Source organism: Salvelinus alpinus, chromosome 17, assembly GCF_045679555.1.
Source record: "Salvelinus alpinus chromosome 17, SLU_Salpinus.1, whole genome shotgun sequence".
In the NCBI taxonomy this organism is placed as follows: domain Eukaryota; kingdom Metazoa; phylum Chordata; class Actinopteri; order Salmoniformes; family Salmonidae; genus Salvelinus; species Salvelinus alpinus.
The window spans coordinates 20758079-20781164 of record NC_092102.1 but is presented as its reverse complement, the minus strand read 5'-3'; the positions used below and the strand labels follow the sequence as shown (position 1 = coordinate 20781164).

At 44.1% G+C, this 23086-nt stretch overlaps 2 protein-coding genes across 4 annotated transcripts in view; both read left to right on the top strand.

Moving 5' to 3' along the window:
* LOC139542470 (prickle-like protein 2) overlaps positions 1-18318 on the top strand; it is a 49076-nt gene extending 30758 nt beyond the window's left edge. For all 3 annotated transcript variants that reach the window (XM_071347924.1, XM_071347923.1, XM_071347922.1), the window contains 7 exons: positions 9845-9982; positions 12058-12261; positions 12968-13154; positions 14914-15252; positions 15514-15822; positions 16067-16435; positions 16531-18318. In XM_071347924.1, the coding sequence (XP_071204025.1) occupies positions 9845-9982; positions 12058-12261; positions 12968-13154; positions 14914-15252; positions 15514-15822; positions 16067-16435; positions 16531-17009 (2025 nt within the window). In that variant the 3' untranslated portion in view covers positions 17010-18318. The remainder of the gene's footprint in view (positions 1-9844; positions 9983-12057; positions 12262-12967; positions 13155-14913; positions 15253-15513; positions 15823-16066; positions 16436-16530) is intronic.
* Positions 18319-19096: 778 nt separating this feature from the next.
* Positions 19097-22846, top strand: LOC139542471 (protein FAM110A-like). Its single transcript, XM_071347925.1, has 2 exons — positions 19097-19295; positions 20879-22846. The coding sequence occupies exon 2, from the start codon at positions 21077-21079 to the stop codon at positions 22364-22366; it is 1290 nt and encodes a 429-aa protein (XP_071204026.1). The 5' UTR covers positions 19097-19295; positions 20879-21076; the 3' UTR covers positions 22367-22846.
* Positions 22847-23086: the final 240 nt, after the last annotated feature.

Sequence of the window (23086 nt, the reverse complement as noted above, 5' to 3'; positions counted from 1 at the left end):
ACAATATAGACAATCATTGAGCAGTGAGCACACGCAGAGCAACATAGCAACATAGGACAAGCAAGACGTAGCATACAGACAGAGCAACATAGAACAAAAAGCAGCAAGACAAAATTCATAAAAGCAGCAAAGTGTTTCCACACCTCACAAGCTACAGACAACAGACAACATGGAAAGCGGCAATACACAGCTAGGGAATATGTTCACAAATCTGATTCACCTTTAGCCATGTCTTCATGCATTTTGTGAAAGTGTGATATGTGGTGCAGTTATGTGTCTGATGGCAATGTATTCCAGATATAGGAAGCTCTCACAGAGAAAGCGGATTTACTAAAGGTGTTTTTCCTTAAGGGAACTATACAGTCACCTCATGGCAGACCTTGTGGATCTGCTGCCATATGTTTGGGTTTTCTGTTTAACAAAAATACTGAGTGGAGGGGGAGCCAGGCCATTTAGGATCTTGAATAAAAGACCTGCGTCAGTGTATTGCACAAGATTTTCCCAACTCAGAAGCTCATGCTTTCTGAGGATGTAACAGTGATGATGGCTATTGAGCTTCCTATCAAGCACTTTGAGAGCCTGTAGACACTGAATATACAGTGTCTATGGGGTCAAATTGCACTTCTTAAGGCTTCCACTAGATGTCAACAGTCTTCAGAACCTTGTTTGATGCTTCTACTGGGAAGTGGGGGCGAATGAGAGGGGATTGAGTAAGGTCTCTCCCAGAGTGCCATGAGCTGACCATGCGCGTGTAACGGATGTGAAATGGCTAGCTAGTTAGCGGGTACGCGCTACTAGCGTTTCAATCAGTTACGTCACTTGCTCTGAAACCTAGAAGTAGTGTTGCACCTTGCTCTGCAAGGGCCGTGGCCTTTGTGGAGCGATGGGTAACGATGCTTCGTGGGCGACCGTTGTTGATGTGTGCAGAAGGACCCGGATCACTGGTTGCTGCGGAAAAGGAGGAGGTTGAAAGGGGGGTGAGTGTAACGGATGTGAAATGGCTAGCTAGTTAGCGGGTACGCGCTACTAGCGTTTCAATCAGTTACGTCACTTGCTCTGAAACCTAGAAGTAGTGTTGCACCTTGCTCTGCAAGGGCCGCGGCTTTTGTGGAGCGATGGGTAACGACGCTTCGTGGGTGTCAGTTGTTGATGTGTGCAGAGGGTCCCTGGTTCGCGCCCGTGTCGGGGCGAGGGGACGTACTAAAGTTATACTGTTACACGCGTTCACGTGAGAGTTAGCTTGAGTTCCATTGCATTTCTGAAGTCAAAGGAATTCTCCGGTTGGAACATTATTGAAGATTTATGATAAAAACATCCTAAAGATTGATTCTGTACTTCGTTTGACATGTTTCTACGAACTGTAATATTACTTTTTTGACTTTTCGTCTGAACAAAGCGATCGCATTGAGCATTTGGATTACTGGGCTAAACGCGCAAACAAAAAGGAGGTATTTGGACATAAATTATGGTCGTTATTGAACAAATCAAACATTTATTGTGGAACTGTCATTCCTGGGAGTGCATTCTGATGAAGATCATCAAAGGTAAGTGAATATTTATAATGTTATTTCTGACTTCTGTTGACTCCGCAACATGGCGGGTATATGTTTGGCTTGTTTTGGTCTCTGAGCGCCGTACTCAGATTATTGCATGGTTTGCTTTTTAAGTAAAGCTTTTTTGAAATCTGACAAAGCGGTTGCATTAAGGAGAAGTATATCTATAATTCTGTGCATAATACTTGTATCTTTTATCAAAGTTTATTATGAGTATTTCTGTAAATTGATGTGGCTCTGTGCAAATTTACGGGATGTTTTGGAGGTAAAGCCAAATGTAAACTGAGGTTTTTGGATATAAATATGAACTTGATCGAACAAAACATACATGTATTGTGTAACATGTTGTCCTGGGAGTGTCATCTGATGAAGAATATCAAAGGTTAGTGATTAATTTTATCTCTTTCTGCTTTTTGTGACTCCTCTTTTTGGTTGGAAAATGGTTGTATGCTTTCTGTGACTAGTTGCTGACCTAACATAATGATATGTTCTGCTTTCACCGAAAAGCATTTTTGAAATCGGACACTGTGGTTGGATTAACGAGAAGTTTATCTTTAAAATGTTGTCTCATACTTGTATGTTTGAGAAATTTAAATAATGAGATTTCTGTTGATTGAATTTGGCGCCCTGCAATTTCATTGGCTGTTGGCGAAACAGCTAGCGGAACCCCGTTCCCAGACAGGTTAACAGGTGTGTCTTTAAAAGTTAATTTGTGGAATTTCTTTCCTTAATGTGTTTGAGCCAATCAGTTGTGTAGTGACAAGGTAGGGTTGGTATACAGGAGATAGCCCTATTTTGTAAAAGACCAAGTCCATATTATGGCAAGAAAGCTCAAATAAGCAAAGAGAAACAACAGTCCATCATCCGGAAACTTTCAAGAACTTCTTCAAGTACAGTCACAGAAACCATCAAGCGCTATGATGAAACTGGCTCTCATGAGGACCGCCACAGGTAAGGAAGACCCAGAGTTACCTCTGCTGCAGAGGACATGTTCATTAGAGTTACCAGCCTCAGAAATTGCAGCCCAAATAAATGCTTCACAGAGTTCAAGTAACAGACACATTTCAACATCAACTATTCAGAGGAGATCTTGTGAATCAGGCCTTCATGGTCGAATTGCTGCAAAGAAACCACTACTAAAGGACATTTATAACATTCAGATGTCATAAATCAGCAATGCAGAGCTCTCCCTGTCCTCTGCCGTGCCTTGATTGTATTACTGTTGATGATATCTGGAAATGTGCATGTACAACCTGGCCCATCTACTGTTGCTAGCCCCAATTCTGACTTGTGCTCTGATCAATTGAAAGTGTGGGTTCACAGCTCCAATCCAGATGTGTTGGTCAATACTGAGACGTGGTTAAGGAAGAGTGTTTTGAATACTGATGTTAACCTTTCTGGTTATAACCTTTTTCGGCAAGACAGATCTTCCAAAGGTAGGGGAGTGGCAATCTTTCCCAAGGATCACCTTCAGTGCTCGGTTGTCTCCACCAAGTCTGTCCAAACAATTTGATTTCCTGGTTTTAAGCATTAAACTTTCAAATAGCTCTTTGTTGACTGTTGCTGGGTGCTATCGTCCTCCATCAGCACCGGCCTGTACCCTACCTGCCCTAAGCTCTCTCCTGGTCCCTTACACTGAGTCTGAATTTGTCCTGCTAGGTGACCTAAACTGGGACATGCTTAAACCACCTGACCAAGTCCTAAAGCAATGGGACTCCCTAAATCTTTCTCAGATTATTACCAATCCCACCAGGCATGACTCCAAACATCAAGAAAAGGCTACTCTCCTCGACGTTATCCTCACAAATAATCCTGATGGGTATCAGTCTGGTGTTTTCTGTAATGACCTTAGTGATCACTGTTTTACAGCCTGTGTTCATAATGACTGCTCAGTGAAACGACCTGTCGTGATTTACATAGACGCTTGCTAAAAAACTTTAATGAGCAAGCCTTCCTTCATGAACTGGCCTCTGTAAAATGGTAAAGAATCAGTTTGATCCCCTCTGTTGAAGACGCTTGGACCTTTTTGACATTTTCAGTGGTATTGTTAACAAATACGTCCCCATAAAGAAAATTTGAATTAAAAACAGGTTCAGCCCCTGGTTTGACCTTGTTCTTGCAGAGTTACCCCACCTCAAGAATTACATTTGGCGAAGGCTCGGCACACGCATACTCAGGCTGACTGGCTCTCGTTCAGGCAAATGAGGAATAAGTGCACTCAGGCTATCCAGGAGGCAAGTTAGTAACTTTAAGGAGCAGTTCTCTCTCTGTGGATCTAACCCCAAGATGTTCTGGAAAACGGTTAAAGACCTGGAGAATAAACCCTCCTCCTCACAGCTGCCCATGTCCCTTAATGTTGATGATATGGTTGATGATGTGGCAGTCACTGAGTCCGAGGTCCTAAAGGAGCTCCTTAAACTTGACCCCATAAAAACATCTGAGTCAGATGGTTTAGACCCTTTCTTCTTTAAGGTTGCTGCCCCTATCATCGCCAAGCATATTGCCAAACTTTTTAACCTGTCTCTCCTTTCTGGGGAGGTTCCCATTGCTTGGAAGGCAGCCACGGTTTGTCCTTTATTTAATGGGGGAGATCAAGCTGATCCTAACTGTTATAGGCCTATTTCTAATTTGCCCTGTTTAACAAAAGTGTTGGAAAAACATGTCAATAATTAACTGACTGGCTTTCTTGATGTCTATACTATTCTCTCTGGTATGCAATCTGGTTTCCGTTCAGGTTATGGATGTGTCACTGCAACCTTAAAGGTCCTCAATGATGTCGCCATTGCCCTTGGTTCTAAGCAATATTGTGTTGCTATTTTTATTGACTTGGCCAAAGCTTTTGATACGGTAGACCATTCCATTCTTGTGGGCCGGCTAAGGAGTATTGGTGTCTCTGAGGGGTCTTTGGCCTGGTTTGCTAACTACCTCAAGAGTGCAGTGTATAAAGTCAGAAAATCTGCTGTCTCAGCCTCTGCCTGTCACCAAGGGAGTATCCCAAGGCTTAATTCTAGGCCCCACACTCTTCTCAATTTACATTAACAACATAGCTCAGGCAGTAGGAAGCTCTCTCATCCATTTATATGCAGATGATACAGTCTTATACTCAGCTAGCCCCTCCCCGGATGTTGTGTTAAATGCTCTACAACAAAGCTGTCTTAGTGTCCAACAAGCTTTCTCTACCCTTAACCTTGTTCTGAACACCTCCAAAACAAAGGTCATGTGGTTTGGTAAGAAGAATGCCCCTCTCCCTACAGGTGTGATTTCTCTCTTTCTTTCTCTCGGAGGACCTGGGCCCTAGGACCATGCGTCGGGACTGCCGCCCGTGGTGACTCCTTGCTGTCCCCAGTCCGCCTGGCCTTGCTGCTATTCCAGTTTCAGCTGTTCTGCCTGCGGTTATGGAACCGGCACCTGTCCCAGACCTGTTGTTTTTCAACTCTTGATGATCGGCTATGAAAAGCCAACTGAAAATTATTCATGATTATTATTTGACCATGCTTGTCACTTATGAACATTTTTGAACATCTTGGCATAGTTCTGTTATAATCTCCACCCGGCACAGCCAGAAGAGGACTGGCCACCCCTCATAGCCTGGTTCCTCTCTAGGTTTCTTCCTAGGTTTTGGCCTTTCTAGGGAGTTTTTCCTAGCCACCGTGCTTCTACACCTGCATTACTAGCTGTTTGGGGTTTTAGGCTGGGTTTCTGTACAGCACTTCGAGATATTAGCTGATGTACGAAGGGCTATATAAAATAAAATTGATTGAAATTGATTGAATACCTCCTGAGGGTTTAGAGCTTGAGGTAGTCAACACATACAGGTATTTGGGAGTATGGCTAGACAGTACACTCTCAGCACATATCAAAGCTGCAGGCTAAAGTTAAATCTAGACTTGGTTTCCTCTTGTAGTCACTCCTCTTTCACCCCAGCTGCCAAACTAAACCTGATTCAGATGACCATCCTACCCATGCTAGATTACGGAGACGTAGTTTATAGATCGGCAGGTAAGGGTGCTCTCGAGCGGCTAGATGTTCTTTACCATTCGGCCATCAGATTTGCCACCAATGCTCCTTATAGGACACATCACTGTACTCTATACTCCTCTGTAAACTGGTCGTCTCTGTATACCCGTCTCAAGACCCACTGGTTGATGCTTATTTATAAAATCCTCTTAGGCCTCACTCTCTCCTATCTGAGATATCTACCGCAGCCCTCATCCTCCACATACAACACCCGTTCTGCCAGTCACATTCTGTTAAAGGTCCCCAAAGCACACACATCCCTGGGTCGCTCCTCTTTTCAGTTTGCTGCAGCTAGCGACTGGAACGAGCTGCAACAAACACTCAAACTGGACAGTTTTATCTCAATCTCTTCATTCAAAGACTCAATCATGGACACTCTTACTGACAGTTGTGGCTGCTTTGTGATGTATTGTTGTCTCTACCTTGCCCTTTGTGCTGTTGTCTGTGCCCAATAATGTTTGTACCATTTTTTGTGCTGCTACCATGTTATGTTGCTATTATGCAGTGTTGTCATGTTGCTGCCTTGCTATGTTGTTGTCTTAGGTCTCTCTTTATGTAGTGTTGTCTCTCTTGTTGTGACACGTGTTTTGTCCTATGTTTATATTATATTTATTTTTAATTTTTAATCCCAGGTCCCATCCCCGCAGGAGGCCTTTTGGTAGGCCGTCATTGTAAATAAGAATGTGTTCTTAACTGACTTGCCTAGTTAATAAAGGTGAAATAAGGAGATAATTTCTTGGGCCAAGAAACTCGAGCAATTAGACCGGTGGAGTCCAAATTTGAGATTTTTGATTCCAAACGCTGTGTCTTTGAGACGCAGAGTAGGTGAACTGATTATCTTTGCATGTGTGGTTCGCACAGTGAAGCATGGAGGAGGAGGTGTGACGGTGTAGGGGTGCTTTGCTGGTGACACTGTCAGTTATTTATTTAGAATTCAAGGCACACTTAACCAGCATGGCTACCACAGCATTCTGCAGCGATACGCCATCCCATCTGGTTTGCGCTTAGTGAGTATCGTTTGTTTTTCAACAGGACAATGACCCAACACACCTCCAGGCTGTGTAAGGGCTATTTGACCAAGAAGAAGAGTGATGGAGTGCTGCATCAGATTCAATTCAATTCAATTCAATTTTATTTTATATAGCCCTTCGTACATCAGCTAATATCTCGAAGTGCTGTACAGACACCCAGCCTAAAACCCCAAACAGCTAGTAATGCAGGTGTAGAAGCACGGTGGCTAGGAAAAACTCCCTAGAAAGGCCAAAACCTAGGAAGAAACCTAGAGAGGAACCAGGCTATGAGGGGTGGCCAGTCCTCTTCTGGCTGTGCCGGGTGGAGATTATAACAGAACTATGCCAAGATGTTCAAAAATGTTCATAAGTGACAAGCATGGTCAAATAATAATCATGAATAATTTTCAGTTGGCTTTTCATAGCCGATCATCAAGAGTTGAAAAACAACAGGTCTGGGACAGGTGGCGGTTCCATAACCGCAGGTAGAACAGCTGAAACTGGAATAGCAGCAAGGCCAGGCGGACTGGGGACAGCAAGGAGTCACCACGGGCGGCAGTCCCGACGCATGGTCCTAGGGCCCAGGTCCTCCGAGAGAAAGAAAGAGAGAAGGAGAAAATTAGAGAGAGCCAAGATTTTCAAAATGTTCATAAATGACAAGCATGGTCAAATAATAATCAGGAATAAATCTCAGTTGGCTTTTCATAGCCGATCATTAAGAGTTGAAAACAGCAGGTCTGGGACAGGTAGGGGTTCCATAACCGCAGGCAGAACAGTTGAAACTGGAATAGCAGCAAGGCCAGGCGGACTGGGGACAGCAAGGAGTCACCACGGCCGGTAGTCCCGACGTATGGTCCTAGGGCTCAGGTCCTCCGAGAGAAAGAAAGAGAGAAGGAGAAAATTAGAGAGCGCCAAGATTTTCAAAATGTTCATAAATGACAAGCATGGTCAAATAATAATCAGGAATAAATCTGTTGGCTTTTCATAGCCGATCATTAAGAGTTGAAAACAGCAGGTCTGGGACAGGTAGGGGTTCCGTAACCGCAGGCAGAACAGTTGAAACTGGAATAGCAGCAAGGCCAGGCGGACTGGGGACAGCAAGGTGTCATCATGCCCGGTAGTCCTGACATATGGTCCTAGGGCTCAGGTTCTCAGAGAGAAAGAGAGAACGAAAGAATTAGAGAGAGCATACTTAAATTCACACAGGACACTGGATAAGACAGGAGAAGTACTCCAGGTAACCAACTGACCCTAGCCCCCCGACACATAAACTACTGCAGCATAAATACTGGAGGCTGAGACAGGAGCGGTCAGGAGACACTGTGGCCCCATCCGAAGAAACCCCCGGACAGGGCCAAACAGGAAGGATATAACCCCACCCACTTTGCCAAAGCACAGCCCCCGCACCACTAGAGGGAAATCCTCAACCACCAACATTACAATCCGGAGACAAGGCCGAGTATAACCCACAAAGGTCTCCACCACAGCACAAACCAAGGGGGGGCGCCAACCCAGACAGGAAGATCACGTCAGTAACTCAACCCACTCAAGTGACGCACCCCTCCTAGGGACGGCATGAAAGAGCACCAGCAAGCCAGTGACTCAGCCCCTGTAACAGGGTTAGAGGCAGAGAATCCCAGTGGAGAGAGGGGAACCGGCCTGGCAGAGACAGCAAGGGCGGTTCGTTGCTCCAGAGCCTTTCCGTTCACCTTCACACTCCTGGGCCAGACTACACTCAACCATATGACCTACTGAAGAGATAAGTCTTCAGTAAAGACTTAAAGGTTGAGACCGAGTCTGCGTCTCTCACATGGGTAGGCAGACTGTTCCATAAAAATGGAGATCTATAGGAGAAAGCCCTGCCTCCCGCTGTTTGCTTAGAAATTCTAGGGACAATTAGGAGGCCTGCGTCTTGTGACCGTAGCGTACGTATTGGTATGTACGGCAGGACCAACTCGGAAAGATAGGTAGGAGCAAGCCCATGTAACGCTTTATAGGTTAACAGTAAAACCTTGAAATCAGCCCTTGCCTTAACAGGAAGCCAGTGTAGGGAAGCTAGCACTGGAGTAATGTGATCAAATTTCTTGGTTCTAGTCAGGATTCTAGCAGCCGTATTTAGCACTAACTGAAGTTTATTTAGTGCTTTATCCGGGTAGCCGGAAAGTAGAGCATTGCAGTAGTCTAACCTAGAAGTAACAAATGCATGGATTAATTTTTCTGCATCATTTTTGGACAGAAAATTTCTGATTTTTGCAATGTTACGTAGATGGAAAAAAGCTGTCCTTGAAACAGTCTTGATGTGTTCGTCAAAAGAGAGATCAGGGTCAAGAGTAACGCCGAGGTCCTTCACAGTTTTATTTGAGACGACTTTACAACCATCAAGATGAATTGTCAGATTTAACAGAAGATCTCTTTGTTTCTTGGGACCTAGAACAAGCATCTCTGTTTTGTCCGAGTTTAAAAGTAGAAAGTTGTCAGCCATCCACTTCCTTATGTCTGAAACACAGGCTTCTAGCGAGGGCAATTTTGGGGCTTCACCATGTTTCATTGAAATGTACAGCTGTGTGTCATCCGCATAGCAGTGAAAGTTAACATTATGTTTTCGAATAACATCCCCAAGAGGTAAAATATATAGTGAAAACAATAGTGGTCCTAAAACGGAACCTTGAGGAACACCGAAATGTACAGTTGATTTGTCAGAGGACAGACCATTCACAGAGACAAACTGATATCTTTCCGACAGGTAAGATCTAAACCAGGCCAGAACTTGTCCGTGTAGACCAATTTGGGTTTCCAGTCTCTCCAAAAGAATATGGTGATCGATGGCCTCCACAAATGGCCTCCACAATCACCTGACCTCAACCCAATTAAGATGGTTTGGGATGAGTTGGAGCGCAGAGCGAAGGAAAAGCAGCCAACAAGTGCTCAGCATATGTGGGAACTTCTTCAAGACTGTTGGAAAAGCATTCCTCCTGAAGCTGGTTGAGAGAAGCTGTGGCTACTTTGAAGAATCTCAAATCTCAAATATATTTTGATTTGTTTAATACTTTTTTGGGGGTTACTACATGATTCCGTATGTGTTATTTCATAGTTTTGATGTCTTCACTATTATTCTACAATGTAGAAAATAGTAAAAAAAAAAAAATAACTTGAATGAGTAGGTGTCCAAACTTTTGACTGGTACTGGCGTTTTTGTTTTGTTCCTCACTAGTTTGTTCTGCTTGAGTCAGCATTATAACTTCTGTATGTGTTTTGTGTTTCCAGCCTCAATACTGTAACCATCTGGATGAGGAGGAAAAGAAGGAGCTGTGTATGTTCAGTCAGCAGAGGAAAAGAGAGAACCTGGGCAGAGGCATGGTCAGACTGTTCCCTGTCACCATGACCGGAGCCATCTGCCAACAGGTAGATACTGCTGAGGGAGATCAGGGTGGGATGGATACAGTGAGAGTGAGGAACCAGGGAGATGGAGACAGGAGGAATTAGGGAATTCTCTGGTTTTTGGTGTATGTATCAGACCTGGTTTCAAATATCTCAATTATTTTCACATTTGAAGTAAATATTCACATTATATTTGAAAATACAAGTGGTTTAATATTTTTATGTATTTGGAAATTAACTTGGAAAGTATTTTAAAATACTCAAATACACTCCCATGCATTTAACCCAGGTATTTAAAAATAGTATTTGAAATAAGTATTTTAAAATACTCTCAAATAAAATTTGTTAGACTTTGGTTTTTACAAATAACCATTCAAATACTCAAATAAAGATACTTATTTTGGGCTCTTTTGAAAAGGCTCAAATACACAGAAAAAAAGCATTTTAAATACCAGATACTGAAATACACACCAAGCCAGGCACATGAAGTTGGAAGTTTACATACACCTTAGCCAAATACATTTAAACTCAGTTTTTCACAATTCCTGACATTTAATCCCAGTAAAAATTCCGTCTTAGGTCAGTTAGGATCACCACTTCATTTTAAGAATGTGAATGTCAGAATAATAGTCGAGAATTATTTATTTCAGCTTTTATTTCTTTAATCACATTCCCAGTGGCTCGCACACGCTTTTTCAGTTCTGCCCACACATTTTCTATGGGATGGAGGTCAGGGCTTTGTGATGGCCACTCCAATATCTTGACTTTGTTGTCCTTAAGCCATTTTGCCACAACTTGGGAAGTATGCTTGGAGTCATTGTCCATTTGCGACCAAGCTTTAACTTCCTGACTGATGTCTTGAGATGTTGCTTCAATATATCCACATAATTTTCCTCCCTCATGCCATCTATTTTGTGAAGTGCACCAGTCCCTCCTGCAGCAAAGCACCCCCACACCATGATGCTGCCACCCCCGTGCTTCACAGTTGGGATGGTGTTCTTCGGTTTGCAAGCCTCCCCCCTTTTCCTCCAAACATAACGATGGTCATTATGGCCAAACAGTAATATTTTTGTTTCATCAGACCAGAGGACATTTCTCCAAAAAGTATGATCTTTGTCCCCATGGTCTCAAATAGTTCAGAGAACTTCAAGAAACAACATTCTTCTGTGGGAATTTCAGTACTTCTGCATAATGTTTCCTTATGGTTATATTTAGTCATGTTCTCAAATTGTTCCACGAACGCTAAGAGAACTTTCCATAAAAAAACAAGAACATGTTTAATGTTCAGAGAACGTTCCAAGAATGTTATTTAAAAACATGTACATTACGTTCTCAGCATCAACAAAACACTCTCTATCCTCTCTTGTTAAGTGTGTTCAGGTATGTTGGTCTCGCCCACTATTTGGCCACACCTGATCTTAATGAGTGCTTGTTTCCTTTGAAATGGGGTATTTTTGAATAGACTAAAAACATGTCAGGCTTGCTCCATCCTGGTGGCGCAGTGAACTAATTCCATGGATAGAGAACAGAGGATTATACATTCGAATCTCACTGATGCCGTGTCACAATAAAAAATAAATGTGTTTCCATGATTAATGCCTAAGGAAATTAATTTCCATGTGTCCTATCTGTTCTTGGAGTTCAAAAAAGTTAACCCAAAATAAGCTAGCAGCGTTATTAAAAGTCTTATAGAAACATTCAGTGACTTTTTTTTCTTTTTTTTTCAACCTACAAATAACCTATCATTTTAGTTCTCTGAGTTAATTAAACCTCCCAGGAAAACTGTCAAGGAACCAGAGCAAAATGTTCTCAGAACCTCCCTGCAACCTAAAAATAAACATTCCCAGAACAGGCAAAATGTTTAGTTCTGTTCTCGGAGCGTTTAAAAAAAAAAAAAAGTTCAGTTTTACTAGTCAGGAAGCGTATGGCTTCGTTTCCTTGAACAAATGGGAAACCAAAAATGTACGTTCCCACAACTTCCAAGGAATCAAATGTGCGAGCTGGGATGTATTTGAACCGAGGTCTGTTATGTATACACTTGTGTTCTCACATGCTCATTTACATTTTGTTTTGTCTCTCTGTCATTCTCTGTGTTTCAGTGTGGCAGACAGATCTGTGGTGGGGACATTGCGGTGTTTGCCAGCCGGGCTGGTCACGGGAGCTGCTGGCACCCTCAATGTTTCCAGTGTGCCTCTTGTACTGAGCTGCTGGTGGACCTCATCTACTTCTATCAGGATGGACAGATCTACTGTGGCAGGCACCACGCTGAGAGGATCAAACCGCGCTGCCAAGCCTGTGATGAGGTGATTGACTCTGCCCTGTCCTGTCATGACTCTGCCCCGTTCAACAAATGATATGCTTACTGTGTATCCAGTCCACTGTCTGGTCATGCACTCTGTCGGCCCTGTCCTGTCAACAAATCTCTCCATACTATGTACGCTGTCTGCTCATATACTGTGCTGTCCACAAAGCTCTCCAAACTGTGTATCCACTCTCTGCTTATACACTCTCTGCCCTGTCTACAAATCTCAATTTTTCAAATCGCCACTCTCCAGTTCTAACACTGACTCTTATGAGGAGATTTGTATCTTTGGCAGACTTGTACTCGGGGCTGGGAGAGTGTGTCTTTATTTGATTTACATGCCTGTAGACCCTAGAGGAACATCTAGTCCCTCAATGAGACAGCCATATGTTGTTGTTCCACAAACCCCTTTTAAATCGCTCTTCCACGCACGCACACACCCACACAGACTCTTGTTTAGACCCTTGGTATTTCTGACTTAAGAGATTAGATGAAGTAGACTAATAGGTCTGTCATGACTGACCTTCACAAGTCCTTAGAGGATGTACCCTGTCACACTGTAAAGACAAGTCTTAGAGAAAAACAGAGCTGTCATTCCTCATGAACCAGAAATGTTCAATAGTGACGTGATTTGCTGAGCCTCTTACCCTTTTTTCCACCCACTCTCTTGCTCTCTCTCTCTCTCCTCCTCTCTTTCTGAAATGCAGATAATTCTAGCTGATGAGTGTACGGAGGCAGAGGGCCGACACTGGCATATGAAGCACTTCTGTTGTTTTGAGTGTGAAGCAGCGTTGGGAGGACAGCGGTACATCATGAGAGAGTGCCGGCCGTACTGCTGCTCCTGCTATGAGTCCCTCTATGCAGAGTACTGTGACACCTGTGGGGAACACATAGGTACTGGAACAACACAGGTCCATGTTTGCACAAAAGGAAACATATATATACAGTGGGGAGAACAAGTATTTGATACACTGACGATTTTGCAGGTTTTCCTACTTACAAAGCATGTAGAGGTCTGTAATTTTTATCATAGGTACACTTCAACTGTGAGAGAAGGAATCTAAAACAAAAATCCAGAAAATCACATTGTATGATTTTTAAGTAATTAATTTGCATTTTATTGCATGACATAAGTATTTGATACATCAGAAAAGCAGAACTTAATATTTGGTACAGAAACCTTAGTTTGTAATTACAGAAATCATACGTTTCCTGTAGTTCTTGACCAGGTTTGCACACACTGCAGCAGGGATTTTGGCCCACTCCTCCATACAGACCTTCTCCAGATCCTTCAGGTTTCGGGGCTGTCGCTGGGCAATACGGACTTTCGGCTCCCTCCAAAGATTTTCTATTGGGTTCAGGTCTGGAGACTGGCTAGGCCACTCCAGGACCTTGAGATGCTTCTTACGGAGCCACTCCTTAGTTGCCCTGGCTGTGTGTTTCGGGTCGTTGTCATGCTGGAAGACCCAGCCACGACCCATCTTCAATGCTCTTACTGAGGGAAGGAGGTTGTTGGTCAAGATCTCGCGATACATGGCCCCGTCCATCCTCCCCTCAATACGGTGCAGTCGTCCTGTCCCCTTTGCAGAAAAGCATCCCCAAAGAATGATGTTTCCACCTCCATGCTTCACGGTTGGGATGGTGTTCTTGGGGTTGTACTCATCCTTCTATTCCTCCAAACACGGCGAGTGGAGTTTAGAGCAAAAAGCTCTATTTTTGTCTCATCAGACCACATGACCTTCTCCCATTCCTCCTCTGGATCATCCAGATGGTCATTGGCAAACTTCAGACGGGCCTGGACATGCGCTGGCTTGAGCAGGGGGACCTTGCGTGCGCTGCAGGATTTTAATCCATGACGGCGTAGTGTGTTACTAATGGTTTTCTTTGAGACTGTGGTCCCAGCTCTCTTCAGGTCATTGACCAGGTCCTGCCGTGTAGTTCTGGGCTGATCCCTCACATTCCTCATGATCATTGATGCCCCACGAGGTGAGATCTTGCATGGAGCCCCAGACCGAGGGTGATTGACCGTCATCTTGAACTTCTTCCATTTTCTAATAATTGTGCCAACAGTTGTTGCCTTCTCACCAAGCTGCTTGCCTATTGTCCTGTAGCCCATCCCAGCCTTGTACAGGTCTACAATTTATCCCTGATGTCCTTACACAGCTCTCTGGTCTTGGCCATTGTGGAGAGGTTGGAGTCTGTTTGATTGAGTGTGTGGACAGGTGTCTTTTATACAGGTAACGAGTTCAAACAGGTGCAGTTAATACAGGTAATGAGTGGAGAACAGGAGGGCTTCTTAAAGAAAAACTAACAGGTCTGTGAGAGCCGGAATTCTTACTGGTTGGTAGGTGATCAAATACTTATGTCATGCAATAAAATGCAAATTAATTACTTAAAAATCATACAATGTGATTTTCTGGATTTTTGTTTTAGATTCCGTCTCTCACAGTTGAAGTGTACCTATGATAAAAATGACAGACCTCTACATGCTTTGTAAGTAGGAAAACCTGCAAAATCGGCAGTGTATCAAATACTTGTTCTCCCCACTGTATATATATACAGCCACTCACACAGAGAGAAGTATACAGCCACTAACACATCGAGAAATCCATACACACTCAGACAATTTTCTTAGACCCGCTTTGTCTTCCAGGTATAGACCAGGGGCAAATGACCTATGAGGGCCAGCACTGGCATGCTGCCAAGTCGTGTTTCTGCTGTGCCCGCTGTCGGCTCCCCTTGCTGGGGCGGCCCTTCCTCCCACGTGGGGGCCTCATCTTTTGCTCCAGGCCCTGCTCTCTGGGAGAGGACCCAGATAACTCAGACTCGTGTGACTCAGCCCTCCAGAGCCGGCATCCGCAGCACAGACGCTGTGAGACAGATGAGAAGATCCAGCAGCCGCAGCGCTGCTCCCCACAGCAACCACCAGAGGGAGCCAACATCCCTGTTGTCCCAGGAGAAGTCTGCATTCATGCTGCACTGGAAAATAGACGTAGGGGCTTACTGTACATACATAGATGCAGATGGCATTTACATGTTATGTAGGTCATGCCTCAGCCTTTTTATTTTCCCAGCATGTAACAGCTTTGTAATACTCATACACATAGATTATTTTACTTATTTAGCAGGCTCTTTTATCCAAAGTAACTTTGATCACATGCTCAAAACAATAGATTTTAGAAATTGTCAAAGATTACATAGCATTTTCTATTTAAGCAAGGTGTGTTTTATCTTCATTTCATCTGTCTCACAGGTGTTCACATCTCTACTAATGTTCCGAATGGAGTCCCCCCACCACTCAACGGTCATCCTAACCTCAGAGGGTCCTACTCTCCCCTTCCTCATTGTCACTTAGCCAATAACTGGGGACCATCTTGTCCTGTCGACCAATCACTCAGCAGTTTGTACCCTGGAGATTGTGGCAAGCATCCAGGCAGTAGTCTGGAGTTTTTAGGAGAGCCCAATGGCTATGCGGGACACCCCCTCACCAGTTTCAGTAGAGGAACGTCTACTGCAAAGGACTGTGGGAACTGTGTGGAGAGAAGTAGTCAAGTTATGCAAGGTATTACACAAGGCAATAACATGCATCATAAGTTAAAGTGGGACTGTTCGTAATGAAAAAGTTAACTGTGGTGCTCTGTTAGATACAGTTGGCCACAAGCAAGAGTTTAGTTATATTCTATAAATCTGTAACCAAGTCTTACTCACCTCCTGTTATTGTGAGTTGATTCAACAGAAATTGTATCTCTTGCTTTTTTAAATTTATAAATGGAAGTATTTTATTTGTTTTCTCTCCCTCTTCCCAGTGTTTCCTCCCCCGAGGAACTCCTCCTTACCTGCATCACTAAACCATCCCAGTCCTGCTGACCCTCTGCCCCTCCCGCCCCCTCAACCCAAGTCTTGTGATTTGATAATCAGGCCAAATCTGCACCAACCAGAGCCAAGCCCCCCTGACCCTAGCCCCCAATCAAGTCGAAGTGGGACAGCCAGGGTCAGTTTCCGAGAGCCAATCAGCTGCAGCTACTCTGTGGATGAGGAGGAGGAGGAGGAAGAAGAGGAGGAGAAGGATAAGGAGAGAAGAGAGGGGGATGAAGAACAGGCAGAGGAAGAGGATGGAGGTTTTGGGAGCAGGTTACATATGCAGAGGGGCATTCCACCTCAAATGGACCTTCTGGGTAAGAGACAGACAACTTTTTTTTCCCTTTTCGTTCTCTTTTTTTCTTTTCATCACAAATGCCAACCGTCTTTCATTTTTTGCGTCTCCTCACAGATGGTTCATACCAACATCGTCGTTTACGGCGGAGGTGGAACCGTGGCCGTGTGGCTTCCGACTCTACTCTCCACCTAGGCACAGCGACACGTTTCCGTCACTCTCAGCCGGACAGGCCCCGTATGGATGCTCTAGAAAGGAGACGAGAGAGGGAGAGTGTTTCCCTCTCTTCCCCTGGCGTCACAGAGCCCCCATTACTCAACCTCCAGCCAACCCAGTACAACAAACATGAGGATTCCTGCTCCACCTGCTCCTCCTCCTCAGACTCAGAGGAAGATGGTTACTTCCTGGGGAAGCCTATCCCCCTGCCCCCCCAGCTAACCCACAGGCCCCAGTCTGTGGATGGAGAGAGGGAAGGAGAGAGGGATGGAAAGACAGAAGGAGAGAAGGACAGGGGGTTGAGAAACAGCCTGAGCAGGAAGAGAAGGGCCAATGGCCTTGGTGCAAAGGACAAAGACAAGAACTGTGCCATCTCCTAAGTTTGACCCTCACAGTGAAAGTTCTGTTTTTCAACGATCAAGCCAATGTCCAGTTTCACAATAAATTATAAATATGAATCTGTAACATGTTGGGGATACTTTGAATACAATACTCCTATCCAGCAGACTCATTCAAAGATTAAACCACTGTACTATAAGAAGGCAAGAGGAAACAGAGAGAGTGACTGACTGTAAGATGTATTAGAGGGATCAGATATAAAATAGAAATGTTGTGTTTGTATGTTGTTTCGGGCACTTTTTTGCACAGTAGAGTGAATCTGACATCCATCTAGGAAGTTCTGTAAGAAAATGTCACTGTGTTCCCGCAGTGCATGTTATAGGATTTACTCAAACGTGAAAAATTCACTTGACATTATATTCAAGTGAATTTGTGGAAAGAGAACATTCCAGTATAAACATGTAAGCATTTATTGTGGGAAGCTATTCTTATATCTATTTTTGTATAGGACCATCTAATTAATGTACATTAAAGATTTGAGGATTCCTTCTCAGATTCTACATTTCTTTGAGGGTCTTCATGGGCATTTGTCTCTCTCACTCACGCTCTGCTTCCAAACATGCACATTAGAGAGTTCTTCAGAAAAGAATGTGCTGGCAGTGTTCAGTCACATTATTTCACCAAGGCCGATATAAACTAAGATTCCGCCTTTAATGTTTTCGTAGCATAGCATTTTTTTTCTACTCTGAGTGTTATATGCAATGTTACACATTTTATGAGAATAATGATTGGAAATGTTTGTTCAACCAAATAGTTGGCTAAATATTCTGTGAGAACCAAAATAGAGTGTTGGTCCCACACAGTGAGATTGAAAGACTAAATGTGCAAACCTGGACTGTGAATGTTGGTGTGTATGTTTTGACAACCTATCATATCAAAATGTATTTGTCACATGCGCTGAATATAGCAGGTGTAGACTTTGCCGTGAAATGCTTACTTATGAGCCCTTTCCCAACAATGCAGAGTTAAAAAGGAAGAAAAATGTGCAAAAAAGGAAATAGTAACACAATAGAATAAGACTATATACAAGGTTCTCACTTTGACGTAAAGCCTCCCTATGTGAGCATATGATATTCAAAAAAAGAAATTGTGTACATTCATTGATTTTTAGATCAAAAACACATTTACTTCAAGTCTAGTTATTTTTATACTCTTGGGTGCTGGTTCCTGTTTTCAATGTTTTTTGTTGAAATGTAAAACACTTTTTAAACTTTCACTTTTCAGAGATTGTGGAAACTACAGTTTCTGAAAGTTTTGTACTAGGAGAAATAAATTCATTGAAAACTACAATTTCTCATTTCATATCTGAATATACACAGTGTACAAAACATTAGGAACACCTTCCGAATATTGAGTTGCACCCTCTTTTGCCCTCAGAACAGCCTCAATTCATTGGGGCACTGACTCTACAAGGCGTCGAAAGCGCTCCACAGGGTTGCTGGCTGATGTTGATTCCAATGCTTCCCACAGTTGTCAAGTTGGCTGGTTGTGGTGGTGGACCATTCTTGAGACACACAGGAAACTGTTGAGTGTGGAAAAACCCAGCAGCGTTGCAGTTGTTGACACTCAAACCGGTGAGCCTGGCACCTACTACCATACCCTGTTCAAAGGCACTTAAATATTTTGTCTTGCCCATTCACCCTCTGAATGGCACACACACACAATCCATGTCTCAATTGTCTCAAGGCTTAAAAATCCTTCTTTAACCTGTCTCCTCCCCTTCATTAACAGATGACATTGATAAGGGATCATAGCTTTCACCTGGTTAATCTATCATGGAAAAGGCATGTTTTGTACACTCAATGTATGTTTCATTCATTTCAATATTATGTTTCATTTTGACAATTAACTCCAACAACGGTCCTCTTTTTACAGTCTATGGTCCACACACTGACCTTCAGAGGAAGGCTTCTGATCAGAGATGGGTCTGTTATTGTGTAACAGGTTCATTATTACAAACACCAGCATGCTTTAAAGAATAAATCATTAGAGGAAAAGAAACTGTCATGTGACAGAAGAACCCGGTTTACTTCCTTATGTAGGAGTGATTGGTCAGAGTAGTCAGGTGGGGGAGGGAGTAGAACAAGGAGGAGGAGCAGCACATGAGTCGTCTGACAGGTTTGGCTGGTCTGTTGCTCCCTTCCATTCTGGAACACATTTACACGCTACAGTAGAATTCTACAGTTGTTACCCTTTGTGGCGTGATGAGCTGTAGAGAGGCCTAGAGTTCCGTTGGGGACCTGTAAGATTCTACTTCCACTCTAAAGGTGAGTTTTCATTGGATTGTAAAGCCTGAGTAAGTGTGCGTGTGTCCTAGGAACCAACGCCTTCAAACAAACAGGATCAAAGAACACTAGGACAAGACCGTCTATAAGGCCTTGACTGTGTTTTTGTGAGAGGTCCTTTCAGTTTCATGTATATACCTGGCTTGTAAGTTTCTACTAGTCTTTTCTCATTAACCTCCTGGGTCATCCCATGGTGTTAGGTGTTTTTTCTTCCTAAATGGAACAAGCTGAGACTTGAGCCTGGGTTGAATGAGAATGATCGGTATGTTCATTTTACATACTGAACACAAAGTTCTGTACAGTGGTATTACTGTACTTGGAGAACTTAGCCTAATAAAATAGAATGTCCTCTGCCCTCATTGACATGCATTGCACTGTGTGTACAGTAGGAGTGTGAGAGGAGAAGCAACATTGAGATAAAGAGATAAGGACATGCAGGTGAGAGTGCAGTGAGACAGTTGTTGCTCGAGGTGGAATGAGAAACATGTTGAGAATGTGTCTGTCACACAGACTATTAGAGTGGTGTATTTTAAACTCACTCTTCCTCTTTCATAAAGCAATGAATACTGGTTTGTCATTGATATCTTTGCACTTTATCTACCAACGGTGCATGACACCACACTATAGGAACGTCTTTAGAAGTTAATAACAGGCCTACACTCTTAACTTCTTGTTCCCCAGTAGGGTCAGATACATGGAATCATTTCCCTGACCCAACCCACTTGTATCCAGCTACTGAAGTTAATGTCTATGTTGCTGTGGTCACTGATCTTCAGCAGATTTACTGGTGTAGAAAAACCTATATAATGTGTGTTCTTCTAAGCAAAACAAATATTCAGATAACGAATTGATGAGGACTGACTACAGTCAACTCCTAGATGGGTGGGTCAAGTGTTACGGTATCAGAAATACAAACCAGACAACCCTGGGGTCTGCAGTCTAGAGGAAGCCCAAGCCCAGCACAACCCCTTAGCAACTGGGAGCTTTATTTAAAGATGGCGTGGCATTGTTCCCCTCTAACAGCTGTTGGGGTGTGTGTCTGGGTATTCCTCCAAACAATAGTTTGTTGACAGCTGGTGAGCCCCCCCCCACACTTTTCTTCAGTCCTCTCTCAAGCTCAGGCTTTTCACTGGCCTTACAATGAATGAAAATGAAGTGTGGAGGTTTATTGTGTTATGTTCTTGAGATCGATGGGTGCTTGGTGTAATTGTTAAATGTTTGGACCCGCAGCCAATGGCCTGCATCCGACCCGTTCCTTTTCTATTCAGATGTATAACATTCTGTGTTGTGATTGGCTGCATCCTGGGGTTTTGTGGGTGCAGGGGGAGGAGCCATTATACTGTTGACTTACAATATCCCTGAATCAACCACAGCACTTTTTAGTGCTTAGTGTGAGTTGCTGTATCAGTTACATTGGGGCAGTATCTCTGTATCTCTCCCTCTGTCTTTGAGGTAACTGTGAATTTATATTGATTGCTTGCCTGTATGTTTTGTCTCTTTCCTCTGACACATATATCTGATGGTGTGTAAGTTGATGTGTGATGGTGTTTCTCCTTTTTCTACAGAACATCGAGACTTTAGGGCACCAGGGTTCAAGTGAGATCCCGTGGGAACTGGACGAAGACGGAATCATATCAGCCAAGAGCAAAATCCTGTCAACTTTCAGGGGACAGTAAGATCCTGGACTGATGGCATCCAAAGAAGTTTGACTTTGGGTGGCCAAAAACAGCAAGAGAAAGACGGGAGTCAAGGACAACCCACCCATGTTACCTCCTACTCCCATCTCCAGCATGCCTGTGGAGACCCCCCAGCCTGTCCTGACACAGCCGGTGAGGGCTGCTGGGACGCCCAACCCCAACCGCATCCTCATGCCAAACCGCCTCCTCCTCCAACCAAGAACAGCGGCAGCAGCTGAGCCCAGGCAGAGCGCAGTGGAGAGGCTGGCGGCAGACAAGGCTAAATACGTCAAGAGTCAGGTGGCCCCCTCCAAGCAGCAGCCAATAAAAGTGCCTCCGCCTGTCATGCGCAAACCTCTGATGTCCCCGGCTACCGGACTGCGGCCAACCCGTAAGACCCAACCGCCTCGCTCTAACTACACCCAGCAAGGGAGTGCCCCATTGGACCTGGAGCACCTGAGTAACCTGATCAATGGGATGGGTGAGGCTGAAACTCCCCCTACCGCCCCCACCATGGACCCAGTGGAGAGTAGTCAGGCCCCTGATTGCCCCAGCACCACTACCATCTCTCCTTGTCCCTCTCCGTTCTCTGCTGGGGCTGCTGAGGGGATCCCGACCCCCTGCCCTGAATGGTCCACCCCAGTCAAATTAAGGATAAATGCCTCTGGCCCACTAAGTCCTTCTGGATGTTCTGCTGCAGTAACCATACGTAGAGTGGACGTAATACCCCAACACCACCATACCATGCCAGTGAGGAAGCCCTTCAGAGCACGGCAGCAGATGCATCTCCCATTGCAGCCCATGGCTCTGCATCCACACACCCAGATCCACAACGCTATGTCACCTCTTCGTCTCTTCCACCCCCGAACTACCTATGCACCAGGCCCTGCATCTCCTAAACCAGTCCCAGCCCCTCCACCACAAGACCACACCCCAACCCCCAACTCCCCGTCTACCCCCGTTCAGTTCCCAGCCAACTACTCCTTACTTCCGCCCTCCCCGTCGGTCACTCGCCCGTCCTCCGGTAGCTCCAGGAAACGGCCCTCTCTGACCCGCTCCAAATCAGACATGAGTGACCGTTACTCCCGGGCCAGTACTGACCTGGAGCGCTTCTTCAACCTGTGTGGTTTGGACCCTTCGGAGATGCAGGTGCTGAAGGGGCCGGGCTCGGACATTGTGTCCCTTGCACAGTTCCGCAGTGCCAGTGCTCCTGGGTCAGAGTGTGCAGGCCATGAGGGTGAAGAGGAAGAAGAGAACGGTGGGCCTGCAGAGCCAGCTCCCTATGGTGTCTCGGTCATTGAGAGGAACGCCAGAGTGATCAAGTGGCTTTATGGTATCCGCCAATCCAAGGATACTGCCAGGAGCACCAACATGTAGGGCCATGAGACTGATGTAAATAGAGGCAGGGGGAAAAAATATGGAGGTACACTTTAAACATAATTCCTGTACAGAGAAAAAAAACTGGAGAAGTCTGACTGCCGTATAAACCAACCAATGACAATGAAAATGAAAGGAAGGGACTGATGTGTACTAATAATGAAAGAAAATGTATGTTAAAGCAGTATGATAAGAGTGTTGGACATCATTTGTGCAAGATATTTGGTACTTTGTACTACCACCCGTTTCACCTTTATTGACAAAAAAGATAGCCAGTCAGATTACAAGTAAGTAAGTTATCAGAATTGTGTTCTCTTTTTTTAAAATGAGAAATACATCAACATATTTGTTTTTGTCTCATACTGGGGCTTACAAGTCTTTCTTGGTTGTTGGTTGTGCTGCTGTTTGATTGCTTTGTTACTGTATGTTCAGATAATCTGTTTCTAAATAAATACCATTAACAATGTTAAAGTAAACTGATCTGAAGTGTGTGAGTTCATCATTCATGTTCTCTGTTTTCTAGGGGTGTAGCTGAGGCAGGAAAAGGTAGGGACTGGCTGGGTGAAATTCCAGGAGAGTTTCACGAGGTCATGGGAGTCCAATTCAATATGAAGTTTCTGTTGAACATTTGGCTTAGTGTGTTTTTACTCCATTTGAACTTGAGCAACTCATGATTAATGATGATGTGAAACAATGATTTGATTTATCAGAAGCATTTAT